General features: G+C 46.8%; 1 protein-coding gene across 1 annotated transcript in view; it reads right to left on the reverse strand.

Moving 5' to 3' along the window:
* The window catches only part of INSC (INSC spindle orientation adaptor protein), a 119,241-nt gene that overhangs the window by 64,366 nt on the left and 34,705 nt on the right, over nt 1-20,170 (reverse strand). The window contains exon 3 of the mRNA XM_028116993.1: nt 100-445. Coding sequence (XP_027972794.1) covers nt 100-445 — 346 coding nt within the window. The remainder of the gene's footprint in view (nt 1-99; nt 446-20,170) is intronic.

Below are 20,170 nucleotides of genomic sequence, written 5' to 3' on the forward strand. Positions count from 1 at the left end.
GGAGCAGGAAAAGTTCAACCTCTACACACTTCGGACCCATACTTCTAGAAGGCATCCCCCTTCCGAGTGCCCACCCATGTCCATCCCGGGGCAGCTGACCTGGCCCATCTCCTGTGAGGAGCTCCTGCTGACAGTGCTATACTCGCTGACCATGGAGCGGGCATGGCAGGTGAGACGCACACTCATGCTGTGGACGCGTGCCCAGCGGTCCTGGGCGAGCTTCTGCCCGATCCTGCGCAGCTCAGTGCTGATGACCCAGCCCCTCTTGAGAAGCAGCTGCAGGGGGTCTCCTGGGCCAGGGCCGCCAGCCAGGATGACATCACTCTGTGTATCTTCCTCCAGGCTGATGGGCTTTGCCTGCAGGACGCACATGCACTCACATTCAGTCATGAGCTTCAGGTCCTCCATCCAGCGCTGGACCGAGTCCACCTGCATCAGGTGCACCCTGCAGCCGGGGAACAGCGCCACAATGGCTGTCAACACACCACAATTTCCAAAGGTTTCCATTTCGGGCCATCTGATGTTTGCGAAACACCTACCATATGCTCATCACTGTCTCTTGCGCTCACTTACCTTAACCCTCTGATCTTCCATTAACTCCAGCTCACAGATAATAAGACTGAGGCACAGAAGTTTTAGAAGCAGATGACCAGACAAGCAACAGGCCATGAAGTCTGGCACATTAGCAGACTATATTTACAAGAAGAAGAACACAGAAATAGTCTCGATATCAAATACTGGTTATGTCGTTAGGAGCTATGGTACCTCTATGTGGTTATAGAGTGTGAACCTTTTTAAAATAATGCTTTCACAAAGAGTGTCCCAAGACAAACACGATTAGAAAGGGGGTAGAGAAGATGGAAGAACATCTGATCATCATGTTCTAGAGACAGAGGGCTGAAGCAAACTGACCTAAGAGCTTCTAAGAGGCAGGAAATGAACTAGTCACTCACTCACTAACTCATTTACTCTGTGAATCCTGCAGTGGACAGCTGCTGTTTTTTTCCTTCTAGCATCCTTCCTCCTTCTTCTGTCAATAGCAGAGGCAAGTTACATTGTTGCCTCTTGGTGTGGCGGCCTGGGCTTCGACTTTTCCCTCCTCCCAAACACAGGGCTTGCAAGGCTGCTAAAGCACAGCGCCTGAGAACCAGCACTCGGCACACAGGAAGCCTGTGGTGCTAGGGGTGGGAAGAGCTCTGCACCCCTTGGGCGGGACCCACTCACACCCCCTTCCTCAGGCCTGTAACTGAAAGGGCCATGGAAAGGCCCCAAAAGGAGCAAAAGGGGATCAGTGCCACCAAGTTGCCCCTGAGCCCTTCCCGGGAGGCCTGATTAGATGTCAGACTCACCATTTTCCCGCCCCAGCCACCCCCAGCTCGCACAGAGGCACACTCCATTCTTGTCCTTTAAGATCTTTAAGAACTAGAAAGAAAGTGGGATTTCAGAAGCTGTGTTAATTAAAATCCTAGTTATCACTTGGCCGCTAAGAGAAATGGAATGACAAAACTATTGATTTCTCTAGTATCTGCGTTATTTGGGCCAGCGAGTGTCTGTGTTTGTGGGTATGAACTCATTTAGGTGTCTGTCTATATTATCTGTATGCCAGTGTCTGGATGTCTGGCTTGGAGCTGGTGTAACTCTACCTGCACAAATCGTCCGATGATTGTGTGTGCTTATAAGCCTTGCATCAGATAAACTCGATGACTAAGAACAGCTGGGGTGGGCCTTGAGCGTGGGCTGCATTTAATGACTCAATCCCAAAGTAAAGAGTATAGAAAGGGGACGGAGAAAAAGTAAGTTTGCAGTGGAGAAACCTGACATAACCCCATCCTACTCAAGTGATCGAAATGAACCTCACTGCTTCTCAGCCACATTGACAGCATGTACCATACTTCTGATAGGATGTGATGAGAAGGGCTTTCTTCTCCCAAACACATAACCTTAGTCTCATCATGGGAAAGGCCTCAGGGACCAGCGGAGGGACAGTCTACAGAATACCTAATCAGTACTCCTCAAAACTGCCAGCATCATCACCAACAAGGTAGCACTGAGAAATTATCAGAGACCAAAGGAGACAAAGGAGACGTGATGACTGACTATAACAGGATCTCCTGGGCGGAATCCTGAAGCAGAAAAGAAGCTTCATGGAAAACTAGTAAAAGCCAAATGAAGTCTGGAGTTTAGTTACTAGTAATGGACTAATAATGGTTCCTCAGTTGTAACAAATGTACCATGCTCACGGAAGATGCTAACAATCAAGGTAACTGGGTATGTGGGGGACCTACAGGAGCGGTCTGTACTATCTTTGCAACTTGTAAATCTAAAACTATTTTAAAATTTGAACATTTCTTTAAAGAAATGAGGTTCCGGGGAGAAAGGTAGGATCCAGCTGACAGGCCTGAGGGTTCCTTACTCCATCCACCCCACCCCGGGAAGAATTGCATTTCCATTGCTTCTTCCTCAAACAGGAGCCCAGGCTGAAACTGGCTGTCTCTCTGGTTTTGTGCCATGAGCCTCATGGGAGAAGACCTAGAGAATGTACCATGCTCCACAGGAGCTGTCCGCTGGAGACCTCCCGCAGACAGGTAGGAGGAACCTAGCTAAGGAGCCAGGAGTGGAGGCTTCCTCAGGGAACCTGGAAGTGGAAGGAAAGGCAGTCCCCGGTTGGGCTCGGGGGTAAAAGCTGTTTTCTCGGGGGAAGGGAACATGGCAAGCCTAGTTGGCTTTGTCTTCCAGTTAGCCCCATGATCTGCCCTGGAGCCCACCAATGGCTGATCACGGGCAGGCCTCCTGGACCTGCATCAGGGAGGTTCCCTCGGGCAGAGGCAGGCCCTCAGATGCCTCATGATGATCCTGCTCCCTCCTTAGTTGCCTGAACAGGCTTTGAACCAGAGCTCCCTGGGGCTGGAACAGCCTACTGTGGAAGGAAGGGCCTTGAGCATAAGAAAAGTTTCCACAGGCCCATGCCAACAAGGCTTACACATTAGCATGCAGGGGCATAAAGAGCTGGCTCTGCTACTTAAAATCTGTGTGGCTGAAGGCAAGCTACTGCTGCTTTTTTTTCCTTTTTCTGAAATTTTTATTGAAAAACATATGCACATAAAGGTGAATAAATTATAATATCAAGCTGCAGTTTGACGAATTTTCATAAGGTCAACACACTCACGTATCCAGGAACCAGGTAAGAAACATTATCAGCATCCTGGTAGTCTCCCTTGCGCCCCCTTCTGGTCACTCCCCAACCAGGATAACCAGTATCCTGACTTTCTTAACAACATACATTAGTCTCTTCAGTAAGTTTTTTAACCTCTCTGAGCCTCAATTTCTTTATCTGTAAAATAAAGATTATAATAGAACCTTCCATACCAGACAGATGAAAGAATTACATTAAATGGTGAATGTGAAGGACTTAGGACATTGCATGGCATAAAGAAATGCTCAAAAATGTTACTTCTCTTTCCTGTCCTTCCCCCATGGAATGCTTCAGCACCTACAATAATTACCATCATAATGGCTAGAAGTTTCTGAGCACATGCCACATGATGAGCCCTGTGCTGAGTGCTTTATGTGAATTGTTTAATTTACTCCTCAAGACAAGTGTCTGAGTTAGTAGTATTATTATTCCCATTTTACAGACAAGGAAGCCAGGGTGAGAGAAGTAAAAATCACCCAGGTAGAAAGTATTTGCACTCACGTTGAAACTTTGGTCTCTCTCACTCCAGAGTCTACTCTTAACTTCTTAACCTCTTTGCTTTGCTGCTTCCCACTCTAACGACCCTTCAAAAAAAAAAAAAAAAAAAGACGTCAAGAAGCAGAGAGCAAGATGAGACAGCCTTAACACAGGGAGACAGGAAGGACAATTTTCCCAAGCAAAGGGGGCTGCTTATGAGCAACAGGAGGAAGAAGGGAAGCTGTGAGCCATTGGCTCTGCCTAAAGCTCTGGGGTATAGGGTGGACCAGGATCCCGGGCCCCAGAGATGCAATCACTGCTTTCAGGCCAAATCCACTCCTGGCTGCCCAGTGGCGGGAGCCGCCTTCCAGGGGGGCAGCTGCAGAGGCGAGGACAGACAGGGGTGCCTTCGGAGAAAGCAGAATCTGGTTTTCTTTAAGAATAAGCTTAAAATAACTTCTATATCTAGAGATTGTTTAAACAAATACCTCCTCTTTCTCCTCCAAGGAGCAAACAAACATACTAAGAAGAATAAACTGAGCAGATTAGTAAGCGCATAGATCCCTGCCTCCTCTTAACCTCATTTAGTGCCTAGGCCTCAGGCCCCATCAAGCAGGTGCAGCCCCCTTAGGTCCAGGGCCAACTCCAATAGGGCCAGGAGGACATCAAGAGGTTCTGACCCACCAGCAGGTGGAGGGGAAGATGGGTTGGCTGCTCAAGGCATGTATATACCTCCCACCCAGGCTGATTTTACCCAGTATGCCCAAATTACAACTAAACCACTGAGATTTTAATATAATTGTGTCTGGCATTTAAAAAAATAGAGAATTGGATGAAAAGCAATTCTGAAAGCAGAGGAAAAGGAAACCCACCAGGAATAATAATTAATATTTATTGGACCCTTATAGTACCCCAAGGATTGTATCATTATCATGCATTATTTTATGCTCACAATATCCTGATTAAGTGCATACTTTCCTGTCTCCATCCTACAGATGAAAATACAGAGGTGCAGAAGACTTATATGACTTAAGAGAGTCAGAGCTCCCTGCAGAAAACCTGATTCCAGAGACTATCTACCTACGGACCACACTCTACAGTTCTCCACCGGTCTCTCTCTTCCACCAACTTTGAGGTATCCTCAAAGGCAGGAATTGACCTCCCTCAGCATCACCAGCACTCAGCACAAGGCCTAACACATGGTAGGGATCAGTAAATATTTAAGGGATCAAGTAAACCAGAAACTGCCTGGGAAACATGGATTGTAAGCCTTGCCACACCAGCTGGAAATATTTTCTGGGCTTGTAGGGGTGTTACAAGATGAGCATGAGTGCTCTGGCCTGACACATAGGAAGCCCTGAACTCACGCAATCCTCTGTTCTGAACTACATTTCAGGAGACATGGATAACAGCTTTGGCTGGCGCATCAAAGAGTAGGTGAACTCCCTGCAACGTGGTACAAGTTTAAGAGTTGGGTAAGCAACTACATTCTACAAAAGACAGCATAATAAAAACTTACGTAGTAAATAGAACTACGTGAGCAGATGTCAGCAGACTCAGATAAACTTTTTGTACAAGTCCTTTTTCAAACATTCCTGTACTCCGCTAAGCAGCGCTCTGGTTGCCTAAAGCTTGGGTCCTTCACAACCACTGTCCCAATTCTCAGAACTTCCAGGCAAATGGTAAGGTGTGGATAAAGATACTCAAGCCCTGGCGGGGGGGCGGGGGGGTGGTTAAACGGAGATCTTAGCTCTTACGGGAAGTGCCTGTCCCCATAGGACACCAGTAACAAACACAAAATATCCTCACCCAATTCAGTAAGCCTTAAAACATTAAGCAGTGCCTCTCAGACAATCCCTGCTTGACCTGATTCATTGAAGCACTCACTACTGATGTTGGGCATGTGCCAGGCTTTGGGCTGGTCCCTGCCCTCAGGACACTCACACCATCTAAGAGGAGAGACAGACATAAATAAATGTAACCCAACCTCATTCTCATCCCAACACCATGCACCACACATCTCAAGCATTTCCAGGAGTCTCCAGAGTTCATCTCATATACAGTTGACCCTTGAACAACCCAGGTTTGGACTGCACGGGTCCACTTACATGTGGATTTTTTATAGTGCAGTAGTGTAAACGTATTTTCTCTTCCTTATGATTTTCTTAGGAACGTTTTCTTTTCTCTAGTTTACCTTATGGTAAGAATACAGTATAGGATATATGTAATATACAAATGATGTATTAGTTGACTTTATGGTATCAGTAAGGCTTCCGGTCAATAGTAAGCTATTTATTAATAGTTAAGTTTTGGAGGAGTCAAAGGTGACATGTGGATTTTTAACTGTGTTGGGGGTGGGTGCCCCTAACCCCTGTGTGGTTCAAAGGTCAACTGGAGATTCTCCCCCCAAATCTGTCATCTTTTCTTCCTTTAGAACCCCTACACTGGATATTACCCTAGCTGTCAGGTCCTGCCAGGCCCACCCAGCATGGCTACCTTTCCTTCTAAGGGTTCTCATGCTGTCTGAATCCACTAAATATCTCAAGCTGCTCACAGTCACCACTTCTTCTCTTACTGCTGTGTCTTCTGGGAGCCATCATGCCAGCATCAGAGCCAAGCATGCCACTGGGTCTTCTAGGTATCATGTGGCTTCTGTGGGGTATCACTGTTCCCATCAGAGCATGAGCTCGGGAGCTGGATTGCCCGGATTAAATCCCACATCTGCAACTTGCTACCTGCATAACTTTGGGCAAGTTACTCAATCTCTCTGTGCTTCAGTTCCCTCATTGGTAGAAAGGAAATGATAATAGTACCCAGCCCCTAGGCTTTCTGTGATTATTAAGTGAAGTGACTATCTACATATACATACATATGCATATATGCAAATATGTATATTAGTTGCTTAGAATAATGCCTGACAGGAAGTATTATACATGTTAATTGTTATTAGAGAAGTTTCAACTAAAGCAGCTGTTTCATCAGAATTTAATTACTTCAGAGTAGAGAAATAAGGAAAATTCTGGGAAGATGGCCGTCATGACAGCAATTTTTAAATCTCTCTAAATCCCCACATGAGAAACTGACAAACAACAAAGATAACAAAGCCAAAACCCTATGGATAAAATTTACAACAAAACTAGATAATAAAACATCCCCACAAATCTCAAAATACAAGCAGGTGCGGACAGCTACAAGACCTGCTAGGAGTTATCTGTCTGAAAGGAAAGAGGAAGCAGTGGGGTGGTGTCTGATGAATATGAGAGAGGAGAGCCCTGCCCCTATAGTCACTGGGTATTTACTGGAAAACATAGCATGACCATTCAAGAATAGTCACTGAACTAGAAGGGGATTTGGCTCTCCAATATCAGGTGAGTGCCAGGCACCTACGAAGAATTCTCAAAACTGACCCAGCAGGAATCTCTTCTCTAACAAAGTGCCATATGGAGAAGAAATTTCTGGAAGCAAAATCAGAATTGAGCAGGACCAGGACCTCAGAGACAAAGGTGAGCCATTCATGGAAGGGGTGGTGGTGGAGTTGGAACTCTCAGAAAACAGATCACCCGACTTTGAACCTTACATGAAAACAAAGCTGGAGCTATATGGATTGAGAACAGCCTCCCTGCACCCTGTCTCCCTCTAAAAGTTCATGAAAACTAATTTCACGTAAAAATAAGCAACACAAAAATTACTGAAGTCTCATCCCATGCATAATCATTTTAAAAAGAGAATAAATAACAAAATAATATCCCTACAATGAGAAAATACCAGGAAAATAGTCTCACAAAACAGAAGGAAACATAATGTACTAGTTCAAAATGAATTTAAAATTTTTAAAAATGATGTAAGATGTGAAAGAGAAGCACAAAACCTCAGAAAGGAGATATCTTAAATAAGAAAAGAATTAGACATAAACAGGAAATGTCATCTTTGAAACAAGATTAAACAAGAAGAAAACGTGGGATAATGCCTTAAGAAAATCAAATGCAAAAAAGAAAAAAAATGTTTTAAATTTTTAAAAAAATGAAGAAAGAGCTAAAAATAGATTTGTGAGAAAGTGACAAAGATTAAGGATGGGCAAAGAAGATCGGACATAACATACAATAAGAGTTCCAGAGAGGGGTGCCTGGGTGGCTCAGCCGGTTGGACATCCAACTCCTGATTTCAGCTCAGGTCTTGATCTCAGGGTCATGAGTTCAAGCCCTGCCTTGGGCCCCACGCTGGGTGCGGAGCCTACTTAAAAAACAGAGAGAGAGAGAGAGAGAGAGAGAGAGAGAGTTCCCTAGGGAGGAACCCAAAACACAGCAACAAAATACATGTGAAAAGCTACGAGCTGGGAGAATGTTTCTGGAAAAAAAATATTGTTTCAACTATATATTGAAAAGGCATACTCTGTACATGAAAGCAAACATACACATATTCTAGTAAGATTACTGGACTTTTAAAAAGAAAGACAGGAAATCCTTTGTTACTTGTAGGGAACAAAAAATTTATGCTATCATCAGTTTGGTTTGTTTCTTTTTGTGTGTGTGAGGACAACACTTTATACTAGAAAAAAAAAGTAGAGTGACTTTTTTTTTAATAGAGAAATAAAATGTGAGCCAAAGACCTTATATTCAGCCAAAATGACTTTCGAGTATGAGGTGAGCAGGAAGTGACGCCAGCACCAGCATGTTGGAGGACAGTCATTCGAGATCTTGGATACTGGACACTAATTCACACAGATGATGAATGAAAAGGGACAAAGATGAACCCCCAATTTTTCACTTGAGCAGAGGATAGACAGGAGAAACAAGTTCAGAAGACAGCTCAGTTTGAGGCATGTTGAGCCCAGTGGGCCCATTTCTTCCTTGGAGTCCAGTCCCTCTCTCTGGACTGTCCTCACGCAGCACTTCATTCCAGAAACATCCAGGCACTCCCAGCATCCACGCAGGGTGTGCGGCCCACACACTCACACAAATCTCACCCTGAATGCTCATTCAGTCCTTGGTGCCCACTACGTGTGCAGATTGTTCTAGCTGCTTGGGGTACACTGGTGAGCAAAACAAACATCTCTGCCTCTCCCCCTAGAGCAGGGGGCAGTAAATATAATAATAATAAATACAATGAATGAAAAAGGATAGAATATGTTAAAAGCAGACCATTTCTCTCTGAGTTAGAGTAAGTATGGATGAGATTGTTGCTGCAGGAGGCAGCGAGGTAACTGCCATTTTCAACAAATGGTCAGGCTCGCTGAGAGAGTCCTGGGCAAAAGCTTCCAGGCGGTGGGAGTATTGAGCACGTTGAGATATGGGTACTGAGCAATCCAGGCAGAGGGACCGGAGTGTGCAAAGGCCTCCTTGGGAGTATGCCTGATTTATTTGAGAAATGGTAGGGAGATCAATGTGGCTGGAGCAAGGGAACAATGAGTAGGACATGAGCTCTGATCTAGGCTAGATCACACGGGGCCTTGGGAGCCACTGTGAGCACTCCAGGTTTCCCCTGCGTAAAGAGGAGCATTCCTCCCCAGCATTGAAGGAATCTTGTCACCAGATGTCAGCTGGGTCCGCCTAACCCCTACGCCTCTCTACAACCCAACCTGGAAGGCTGCCTCACTAGGGGCTTTGTAAAAACAACACATCGATTCATTTAGTGTGACTTAACCTCGCTCTGCAGTGAATTGTAAACTGTTTACTAAACAGTTAATTTAAGCACAATTATTTACGCAACAAGCTATAAATAATTTACAATGTGGTTAGGGTATTAACTTCTAACCCCTCCTCACTAAGGCCCTGGTGAGGCCCCAGCTACTTGGGGCTAGAGGAAATGTTGCTTCTCTGATCTTACTCAAATCTTCCAATGTTTTCATTGCCCTGCTTCGGATCCACCCTGAATCCCACACTGAGCTGCATTGGCACGGGCCCTTCCATGCACTAGGTCTTTGCAACTCTCCATCCCTAACTGCTCCAAGTTCACGTTGCCAGTGGAGAGCCTTCATGGCATGTGGTGTTGGGCAGCTCGCAGAAGTCCTGTTTCTAGCTTGCAACTGACCCATGTGGGCAATGCTGGAACCAGGAAGGAGGCTTTCTCCCCTACAGTGGACTCTGCAAAATGGCTCTTGCACCCACTTATTATGCTGGGGTTGGTCTCTTTCCCTGTGTGATCTCTGTGTTCTTGGCCATCTCTGGGGCAGATGGGTCCATGCTGTAGCACGGGAAAGAGTTTTCAGATTGTCTTCCAGAAACCCCCACTTCCATTACTCACCCTACCCACTTTGATATATGTGTCCCCTAGCATTTTCTGTTCATTAAACTGTCCGGTATAACATGGTAAGAGAGAGTTAATCCTACATTTCAGGTATTTCCAGATATTTCCAGGAGTATGGGTTAGGGGGAATGAGGCCGGCCAATATATCCTGAGGCTAACAACTAGGAATAATTAGTGAAGGGGGCATGGTAATGCCACTAAGTCACTTTGCCCCATCCATTTCTCCAGGTTGTGGCCTTCTATGGGAGGGTCTGAAGGCAGGGAAGAGAGCTGACCACTCTAAATATTCAACTTAAAAAAAACCTAGCATAGTTCCAAGCATGTTATAAAGAAAACTTTGAGTACCTTGCTTGAGCCAAGCATGCATCAAATGCTTGCACATACGATCCCTGTCTTGGATTCACAGAAACACTATTTAGTATGCCCATTTTACAGAGGAGGGAAAATTGAGGCTCAGAGAGGTCAATGGCAGAGCCTAAACATCACTCCAGGTCTGCTAACTCCAAAGCCCACGTCCTCACCACCCACCCCCCAGTCTGTCCAGGACCCCGGTGGAGTGAGTTGTTGTTTCAGAAAGCCAAGGAACATGAATTTGGCTCCAGGTAACTATTTCCAGTCCAATAAGCCAGTATGCTCGTTTGACAACTGCCCACACTCTGATGACTCAGAGCCTATCTTGTTAACTCTGTCAAACTCGGGCAGTTTAGATGTGCCCCAGGGAGAAGGTGGTGCCAATTAACATTCCCTGGCCTTTCATTAACTCAGGAATGACTCATTTTTAACCTCTTAAAAGGCTCCATGTGTGTCTCAGCATTGCCAGCCTACGTAGGAGAGCCGGGATGAGCCGGGATGACGGTACTGACAGCAAAAACACCTGATGACACACCATCCCCCGGGGCCCCTTCCCACCTCCGCCTCTTCATCAATGCGCACTCACGATCACGACACTTGCCTCCCTGGAGTCACAGTCCCCTGACCTGCCTTCCCCCTCATTCCCAACCTCTGTCCCAGCCACATGGAGTTCTCTCAGTCCCTCTGCCGTGACTTCCAGCCCCCCCAGCCTCTGCACAGGCTGGCCCCTCTCTCCCCATCTCCTCTTCACCTTGCCAATGCCCATTCACCCCTGAAATAGGTTGCTCCGACTCCAAGGGGAGCTTATGCCCCACCTGTCCCACGGGTCTGTAGCGCTCTATCGTTCCCCCATTGTGACGCCGGCCTTGATTGCTTCACTACTGGATTCGTATCTGCTTCATCCACTGGGCTCTAAGGGCGGGGCTCATGTCTGTCATGAGCTCCCTACGTGGCACCCTAGCACAGGACCTGGTACATTGAGGACGCTCAGGGTATGTTTATGGAACTGAACTAGGAATCCAAAGGGAATAATAATAACCAGTACTGTGGTGCGGCCTCACTGGCTCGGGGTGAAGGGCAAGATAAAACCCCGAATCATTACTGCCAACCTTTATGAAGCCTGGGCTTCGTGCCAACTCTCATGTGGATGGCTTCATGGGTATTATCTTATTTGTTTCTCATAATGACCCTATGAGGAGGACATTCTTATTGTCTTATGTTTACAGTTAAAGAAACTGAAGCTTGGAGAGGGAAAGTAAACTATCTAACATTCCCCGCTGGTAAGGGGCAGAGTCTGACTCTGAACCCAGCCCATCACACTCTAGACCTCGCATGCTTAAGTGCTACTCCAGGCTTTAGGAAAGGTCGGGCCCTGTCCAAATGGCATGTTTAGCACTGTCAGGTAAAAATTATAAATGCATTCGCACACACACAAGTTCAGCATTAGCCTGCCCTCAACCTTCACAGCTCTCCCACAGGACCTGATGTGTAGACTGAAAAGGGTTTAGCTTTGTCTTTCCCATTCTGCTCTCCTTCCTTTAAGGAGAGTATTTTCATTTGCCAAAGTGGAATGTTTAGGAGAATTCACAGATCGAATGTGTCAGTTGCCATCCTGGTACCTCTGCATAGTTCTGGAAAATGCTGTTGACAGTAGACAAATCACCACTAGAGGGTTTTCCAAGAGCCAGTCTACACTGTGGGCAAAACTCTGTAGATTCAACAGCCTCCAGTCCCCACCACTAGGTCCCCATTGCCTCCACCACACCCTCGCTCCACCTCCAAGCCTCAGGCTCTGACCAAGGTTCTCTATCCCCAGTAGTGGGCAGACTCTGAGGACCAAAGATCCTTCATCTTGGGGGTCCACGTGTGGAGCTGCCCTCCAAAAGGGCCCCTACGGGCAGAGGCCAGAAGTTGCCTGTCCCTTCAAGCCCCACAGCTGGCGTGTGCTAGGGCCAGGTCTAGAGCCCTGATGTCCTAGTGCTTTCTGTGTACCTGCTCACCAGCCTGTCCTAGGAGCTGAGGACAAAACTAACCAGGAGGAAATTCCAGCACTCACAGAGCTCGGCTGAGACCCCAAACAGGCAAGAAAGCACCAGGAATCCACTCTAGTGGTAATTCCGACAGCAGCTAACGTGCAATGAGCCGGGCAATGTTGTAAGCCTTCTCTATGCATTATCTCTTTTATCCACTGCCCACCCCTGCAATCTAAAAGAGAAAACTATTATTGCCCCCATTTACAGATGGGGAGACTTCTATCAGAAGAGGTCACATGGTGAGTTAAGTGGTAGAGCCATTACTCAGACCCAGTCTGTGTCTCTACTCTTATCAACTAAACACCACACGGTCAGCACGAAGCCATCAAGAAGCTGTGAGCAGGATGGCGGAGGACCACAGGAGACAGAGGGCCTGACTTGGCCTGGGAATATGTACACAAAGGAAATGACATTTGCCCTGGTTCTTAGAGAAGAGGAGTTGGCCAGGCTGACAAGGGCAAAAAGACCTCCACACAAATGTGAAAAAGCCTAGAGGCATAAAAATAGAAATAGGCCAAGGAGTTTCACTGGACTCAAGCATGGGTGTGTCTCTGCCCCTGTGGCCAGGAAGGGCCTAAAGGGAGAGATAGAAGCCAGGTGATCAAAGACCCGGACTTGATTAGGAATTTGGACTTAATCTTAAAGACAATTTGGAGCCACTAAAAACACTGTAGAGCAGGGCAGCGACATCATTGTGCAGAGAGTTAGCAGAAACTGGACCAGAGCAAGGTTAACTACAAGACCGAAGGCTGACCTACCTGGAGCTGGTGGGCATAAAGCAGAGAGAGGATAGAAGCGTGAACTTGGCAGTAACACAGGAGAGGAAGTGGCTGGTCTGGGAAGGAGAGGAGACGATGTGAGGGTGAAGGAGGAAAAGGAGCAAGGCTGGCTCCTGGGTGTCTGGTCTGGGTGAGGTAGAAAACCCACGCAGGGAAGAGCTAGTTCTCATTTTGCTTGGTTCTAGGGCGAAGCATGATGACAAGCGGGATACACAAGGCCACAGCAGATGGGGGGCCCAGGCCCTACAGAGAGGTCCATTAAGGACGCCCCAAGCTTTCCCGGAGAGGAGACTAGGCCTGGTGAACCCGGTATGGCCCCACCACAAGCCAGTCCACTCCCAGCCTTGGCCACCATAATGAGCCACATAATGAGCTGCTCTTCTCAATTTTGGAGTCTAGGGACTGCAGCTCATTAAGGTTTGGACTGCATTAGTGCTGAGCATCCCATAATTGCATAGCTCGCCTGACTCTCTGTCATTAGCTCTCATCTCCCTGGGCTCCACCTCTCCTATTGGATTTGCTGATTGACCCCAACATAGAAAGTCTGGCTATACAAGGCAGCCCTCGCTGTGTAGTGGGGACTGCCTGCTGGCCCTGAACCTCACAACTCCCAGTGGTTCAACCATCCTCAGCCCTAAACTACGAGCTGCCATTTCCCTACGGAAATCTTTCCTCTGCAAGTCCAAACGACTGATCTGATTACTCACACAGAGGAAGGGAATTGAAAATCGAGGTCAAAGCAGATGGGCTGGCAACAAGTCACATTCCCTTCATGGTGGAAAACCACCACAGTCAGGACGGGGTAGGGTCTCTGGCCAAGGAGCCTGAAGGGCCAGGGGCCAGGACTGGAATTGGATTTTCTGTCTCCATCACGAACTGGAATCTGAGCCTGATGCTGTCAAGATTGCCCCCGTGCCTGGGGAGCAGGGAGGGCATTGCAGACAGTGAATGGGACTCCCAGGAGCCCTCCCCGTTCTCACCAGAGCCCCGGAGAGAAACGGATGCCTGCTCCCTGAGTAACCCCCTTGTTCTCTGATGGCGGCTTTCCTGGACATCTGGAAGAAGGTGACCAAAGCCTAAAATCTGGGTTTTCTGCAGTCTGGCAGATTCCAAACACAAAGCCAGATGTAACCACAATCATCTCAACATACCAGGGTACTGGTAGGATGATTTTTTTTTTTAAGCTGGAATTATCCAGGGTGGAGTTGGAATAGGGGAAGGGAAGAGTGTAATCTCATACCAAGAAATTGCAGTATGAAACAATGGGCCCCCTAAACTGTTCCTAAGTCAGGGGGAATTAACTACCCACTCAGCAAGCAGGGAGGCTTATCAAAAATAGAGCACCTTCATGTACCAAGTGCTCTTTCCTTCGGCCCCTAACAGCACAATGATGGTTGGAGAGCACCATCCCCATTTTATGGATGTAGAAAGAAGCTTAGAAGCATTACATGACTTGTCTAAGACCTCACTGCTAATAGTCCTAATAAAGTTAACATGGATCAAGTGTTTATTACATTCTGGGCTCTGTGCGAAGGGCTTGATTCAATCTTAATTCCTCACTTAACCTTCAGAATAATTCCATGGGGTCCATGTAACTGAGATTTGGTAGGTTAAATGACTTGGCCAAGGTTACACACTGGATAGGTAGAAATAAGAATCCAGGCAATCTGAGACCAGAGTGGCTATGATTATGCTATGCTCTTTGATGTCTTCAGCAATTGAGCTGATATTCAAACCCTCAAATGTACAGCCAGCGCCCTCTGTACTATGGTAGACTAACCTTCCATGACGTATTGATACCTTTTTAAAACTTATAATCATTAAAGACAATGGCGTGTCCAGTCATGTTTCAAACCCTTGCCCCATTTCTTTCTGGGAGAGAACTGGATGCATGTTGTTTGAATTCAGGACAGAACAGTGGCCCACTGACCCCATCATCACATACCTCTGACAAGTTTGCACCGGAAGGACTATCAGAGCAGGGAAGCCAGGGAGACTATGCAAATGAGGAGGGAGTGACCCTCTCAGGATTTCCAGCTGCAAAGGGGTCCCCTCCTACCCCTCCTTGCCCTGCCTCTCCTTCTGTCTCTTAGACGGCCCCCTTCAGTCATCAAAGCCCATCACTGGGGAAAGGTAGCTGTGCCTGACCCTTCAGATACCAAAGGGAACATTTTTTCCCAGCTCAGCAGACCCACGCCCTGACCCCCAGCTGCTCCTACCAGTTCCTCATCCCCAGCTAACCTGACTGGCCTGGCCATCCAATGCTCCCCCAAAACACTGGGGGTTAATAGTTTATGGAAATCTGTGCCTAGAGTCTTGTTGGCTCATTTTAATCTCTTTTCACTTAGAATGGAACTTTATTCCTTCAAAGTCCGGGATTTGGATTCCTTTGCCTTACCCTAGTCTACCCACTGGGTGGAGAGTTTTCTGCAAAAAGAACACTTCACTATGCCAAGAACACTTGGTAATGGACTCCAAACTTTACCGAGCACTCCAATGTTCCAGGCACTAGGCGAGGTGCTGGGATTACAGAGGGGGTCTGGTGAGAGGAGTGTCTCCAGGGGGGTAGGACCTTGTGCAGTGACACATTCCCAGCACCCAGCACAGCACCTGGCACGTCATAGGCATTGACAAGTGCTTACGGAATGAGGAAACGAATGAATGTAAATAAGGAATTATGGCTCATTGGGCTACATATGGCACTGTGAGGCACGCAGAAAGAATTGTGGGAGCAGAGAGAAGGGATGCTTAGTCCAAGTTATGATATCTGAGAAAGCTCCCCAGGCCAACACTGGAAGGGTGCCTTCGAGTTCTTCAGGAGAAGAAGCAGAGTTGGAGGATGATGGGGTTTCTGACAGAAGAAACAGCTTATACAAAGGAGTGGAGGCACGGGACCACATGCTGGGAACGTGGCAAATCCTAAGTGTAATCAGAGGTGTGGAAATGGAGTCAAAAGCAAGGACTTCAAATTATAAAGCATGTTGGAGTGCTGGGGTTCATGGGTTTATCTGTCTTCTATGCCACCAAATCAGAGCACCCTATTCCCCTATAGAACATTTCTCTTGGATACACCAAGGGGCTTCCATAAAATCTGAACAGGGCATACCCTTGGATGTTGGAAGGGGCTCCCACGCTAGTATGTCTTGCAGTTTCCATCCCAGCTTCAAGGCAAACACTAGACCTCTTTGCGCATTTCACAGGAAGGAATGAGAAGATCTTGTTTTGGTCAGTGGGATTGCTTTCCCAGCCCTAGGCACTAAAGGGTGATATTTTTATCCAGAAAAGGGGACAGACTATCCAAAACTCATTCACAAACTCCTAGCGTATTAGAACTGGAAGGGTCCCTGGGGAAACTTTTGCCTACTTCCTCATCTTCAGAAGAAACTAAAGCTCAAAGAGGAAGAAGGATTGTCCAATGACACACAGCAGATTAGTGAAGGGTCGGGGCTGGGAAGGAAAGAAGGAGGGAGGGAGGGAAGGAAGGAAGGTAGGAGGGAGGGAGAGAGGGAAGCCTCTGGTTTCTAGTCCATGCTCCCCACTGCAGTGTATTCTCCTGCATGAGATTTAATGATGAAATTGCAGACTTTTTTTCCAGTAAACATAAAACCAAAGACTAAAAATATTTCTGAATTACTTTTCTTTAGAAGAAAAAAAAAAATCTCTCTCCAGCTCTCTGACTCCATCAACCAATTAAATCTTTGGCTTCCACTCAGAAAGAGGCTTTAAATTAATCAAGATAAAACTAGCTTACTCTTTCCCTCCAAGCAGCAACTTTCTACCAAAAAGAATGAGAGTAGTTTGCTGGAGACAGGAGTGTCTTGGGGAAAGGAACAAAATCCAAGCCATTTAATTTAACTTCTCACACTCACCTGAGACTCCTCAGCCATTTGTCATTCATTCATCAAAATTCTATTAAATATTTATTCATTCAACAACCACTCTTTGAGCTCCTACTGTGTACATTCTAATCACAGGAGCATAGCTATGAATCAGAACATAATTCGGCCCTCAGGACATGGACATTTATCACTGAGTAGGGTGATGACATTTACATAAATCATCACCCCACAACCCAGGGAAAATTACCCAAAGTAAATTCCTAGTCCAAAGTAAATTTCATCTGAATGAATGAGTGAATGAATGAAACTGGTGTCTACTACAGATCACTACCACATGAGAATTCCACTGGGGCTAGGACATAGCACTTCTAGAAACAGCTTAAGGATTAGTTCAGAAAAGGCAGGACTACACAGATGGGAAGGTGGGGGCCTGAAGAGTATTTTGAGAGCTCCATTCCCTTCTCTGAGCCTCAGTTTCCCCACCATCATGATGGGATCTGAGGAAACTTCCAGCACTAACATTCGATAATTCTCTGAGCCCAGTTCCCAGCACTGTATGGAAATTTAAACCCAATCTCTCTTCCTAAAAATAACTATTGAATCATTGTCCCTCTGCCTTCTCAAGGTCATGCCTGTGTCTCTGTGGATTTCTCTTGGGAGATGAGAGAAGTGAGGGAATTCGATTCTAACTTTGATTGGCCTTCCTTTCTGTTTAAACAAGAGAAAAAATATCCAATTATCCCATTGACAATTACAGTCTGCACATTTCACCGCAGGCATAGAAAACAGGCCAGCAACAGAAAACCAGCCACAGACCAGGGGTGCACACATGCAAGCCATTATCTACTTGGAGACAGGCTGGCCTGTGGTGGCCCCCAGTGGCTCAGAAGCTGGACGGCTCCTCGCCAGCAGGCCAGGCCATCTGGGAGGCCGCTTGCCATTAACTGCAGCAGCACCCACCCTAACTCATCTCAAACTTCGGGCTGAACAGAAAGCAGGTGAGAAAGTGAGTCACTGACAGCGAGCGATCCCAAACCAAAGACCCGAGTTGTATGCTTGTGTACATGCAGGCCTGATCAGGTCAAGAGATACATCAGTGAGTCCCACGAGGGAAGGGACCATGTCCACTTTGGTCACCAACATGTCCTTAAGCACACGAGCATCACACAAGGTGCATGATCTGCACGCAAGACATACAGGTAGAAAAATTTTGTGGAAGGCTAATGAGTAAACAACTACCTGAATGAATGAGGGAATGGTTTGTTTATGTGATGGCCCCAAGAACACTGTGGAAAAGAGATAGGATAGAGTATTGGCCAGCACTCAGGCTCAAGCATCATCTGGAAACATCTATCCAAGCTCTACTCCTTATAAGCTCTGACCTTGGGCAAGCCTCAGTTTCCTCATGGGGCAGATGTTTGTGCTGCTCAGATTCCCCTTTAAGGAAGGACTTGTTGCCTCCAGCTGCTGGGAGTATCATTAGCTAAAAGCCTCCAGCCGTCAGGCCCTCAGACTGTCTCAGAGCCACCTCATCTAAGGTCATGCCCTGCCCACAGCTGCCCACTTGAAAGACATATCAAGTGGGACGTGAATGAAGGCCCTGGCCACCCTGGCCACCCTGGCCAATGAACAAAACCATGATTCCAAAGCTCCCTGTGAGGGTAGCTGAAGTCATTCAGCTCCTCTTCTCCCTCCCCGAGTCCTCCTTCTGTCCTCTCCCCCCACCCCAGGTGCTGGCCCCAAAGGCACTCCCTAATAACCATCCTGAACTCGCAACTCCATCCCAAAGGCTGCCTCCCAGGGAACATAACCTGTGACCCATCATTTGCAAAAGAGCGATAATAACCCACACACAGAATGCCATCTGACAGGCAGGTTCAGTGGGAGCCAAGGTCACACAGCCGGTAGGGAGTAGCGCTGGGACTTGAGTCCAAGTCTGATTCCAAGGCCTATATGCTTTCAACCCCTTAGATCCACATTATCGTTTCCAAGAGTAGGGTTTTGTTCTTTGGCTTATTTATTGTTTTTAAAGCTGAAAGGTTTCCCGGAGATTCAGATAAAGTTGGAGTTGAGAACCCTAACACTCCCTCTCTTATCACCCACGCCGATTCAGCATGGGATCCCAGCCCCTGACCTGGGACGCCAGAGTGCCCTGCCCTCTACTTTCTCCCGGGAGCCCGCACCTAGATACGTCTTTTCTGATGCTATTTATTCATAAGGGTCTCAAATACCAAAGGCCTAACACATATGAGTCACCCAAGCTGCTGGCTGACCCCACGCAACTTGACAGTATTTATTTATTTTGCATATTGAAGTGAACAATGGCACTTCAGAGTGAAATTCAGTTTCAGAGGAACACAGCAGAGAGAAGTCAATTATCTGGCATTAATTATTTATGTGGGGACAATAACCATGGTGTTATTCCTCACTCTAGAGGCCTCTAGAGCTTGGAACAAGAGGAAAGAAGAGGTGGCTGCTATTATCTGTCCACAGTGCAGCATTGCATTGGATAAATTAACCCCTCTGATATCCCGTGAATACACATAAGCCTTCTTTGTGAACATGGTTCATGCACCTGCCCCCAGAACACAATTAATAGGCTGGTAGGCCCAGGGATTGCATTTCCCCAATATTCTGGCCAGGCCAGGCTCTGAATATATTAAAGGAACTAGCACCTTCTCTCTGCTCCCCACCCTGCCCTATCAGAACTTTAGGGCTGAAGAAGTTCTAAGCAAACCTCTTCTCAGATTGCAGCTTTGTGGCCAGCTAGAATTCTTGGGGTCACATTAGTCCAAGCTTTTCCTCCCAAGGTGTGTGTATATAATATCAGTTAGAAACCCTAGTTTGCCTCCAAAAGAATACTAATCAAATTTCTAAATCATTGCCATGTAATTTAACTTCCTTGTATCCTTAAAACTTCTGAGGAGATTGTAAGTGGGGGAGAGAGAGAGAGTGTGTGTGTGGTTCCCCAACGCAGAAAGGGTCTGATCTACCTTTGCCCCAATTCTCTACCCCAGGGACCCAGTCCTCATCTGGAGAGCTTAACATTGATGGAGTGGTTCCTGTGTGCAGGCAGATGCTTTATACATATTATCTGAAATTCTCATTACAACCCAATGATGTAAGTATAAATATCCCCATTTCATAGATGAAGAAACTAAAGCCCAAGGTCACAACTAATAAAGCAGCAGAACCAAGAATTAAGCTGAGGCCATCCTGACTCCTAACCACTGTCCTAAACTGCTCTGTGACCAC

Source organism: Eumetopias jubatus, unplaced genomic scaffold, assembly GCF_037043125.1.
Source record: "Eumetopias jubatus isolate StellerSeaLion01/CBP00866 unplaced genomic scaffold, mEumJub1_p1.0 scaffold_13, whole genome shotgun sequence".
In the NCBI taxonomy this organism is placed as follows: domain Eukaryota; kingdom Metazoa; phylum Chordata; class Mammalia; order Carnivora; family Otariidae; genus Eumetopias; species Eumetopias jubatus.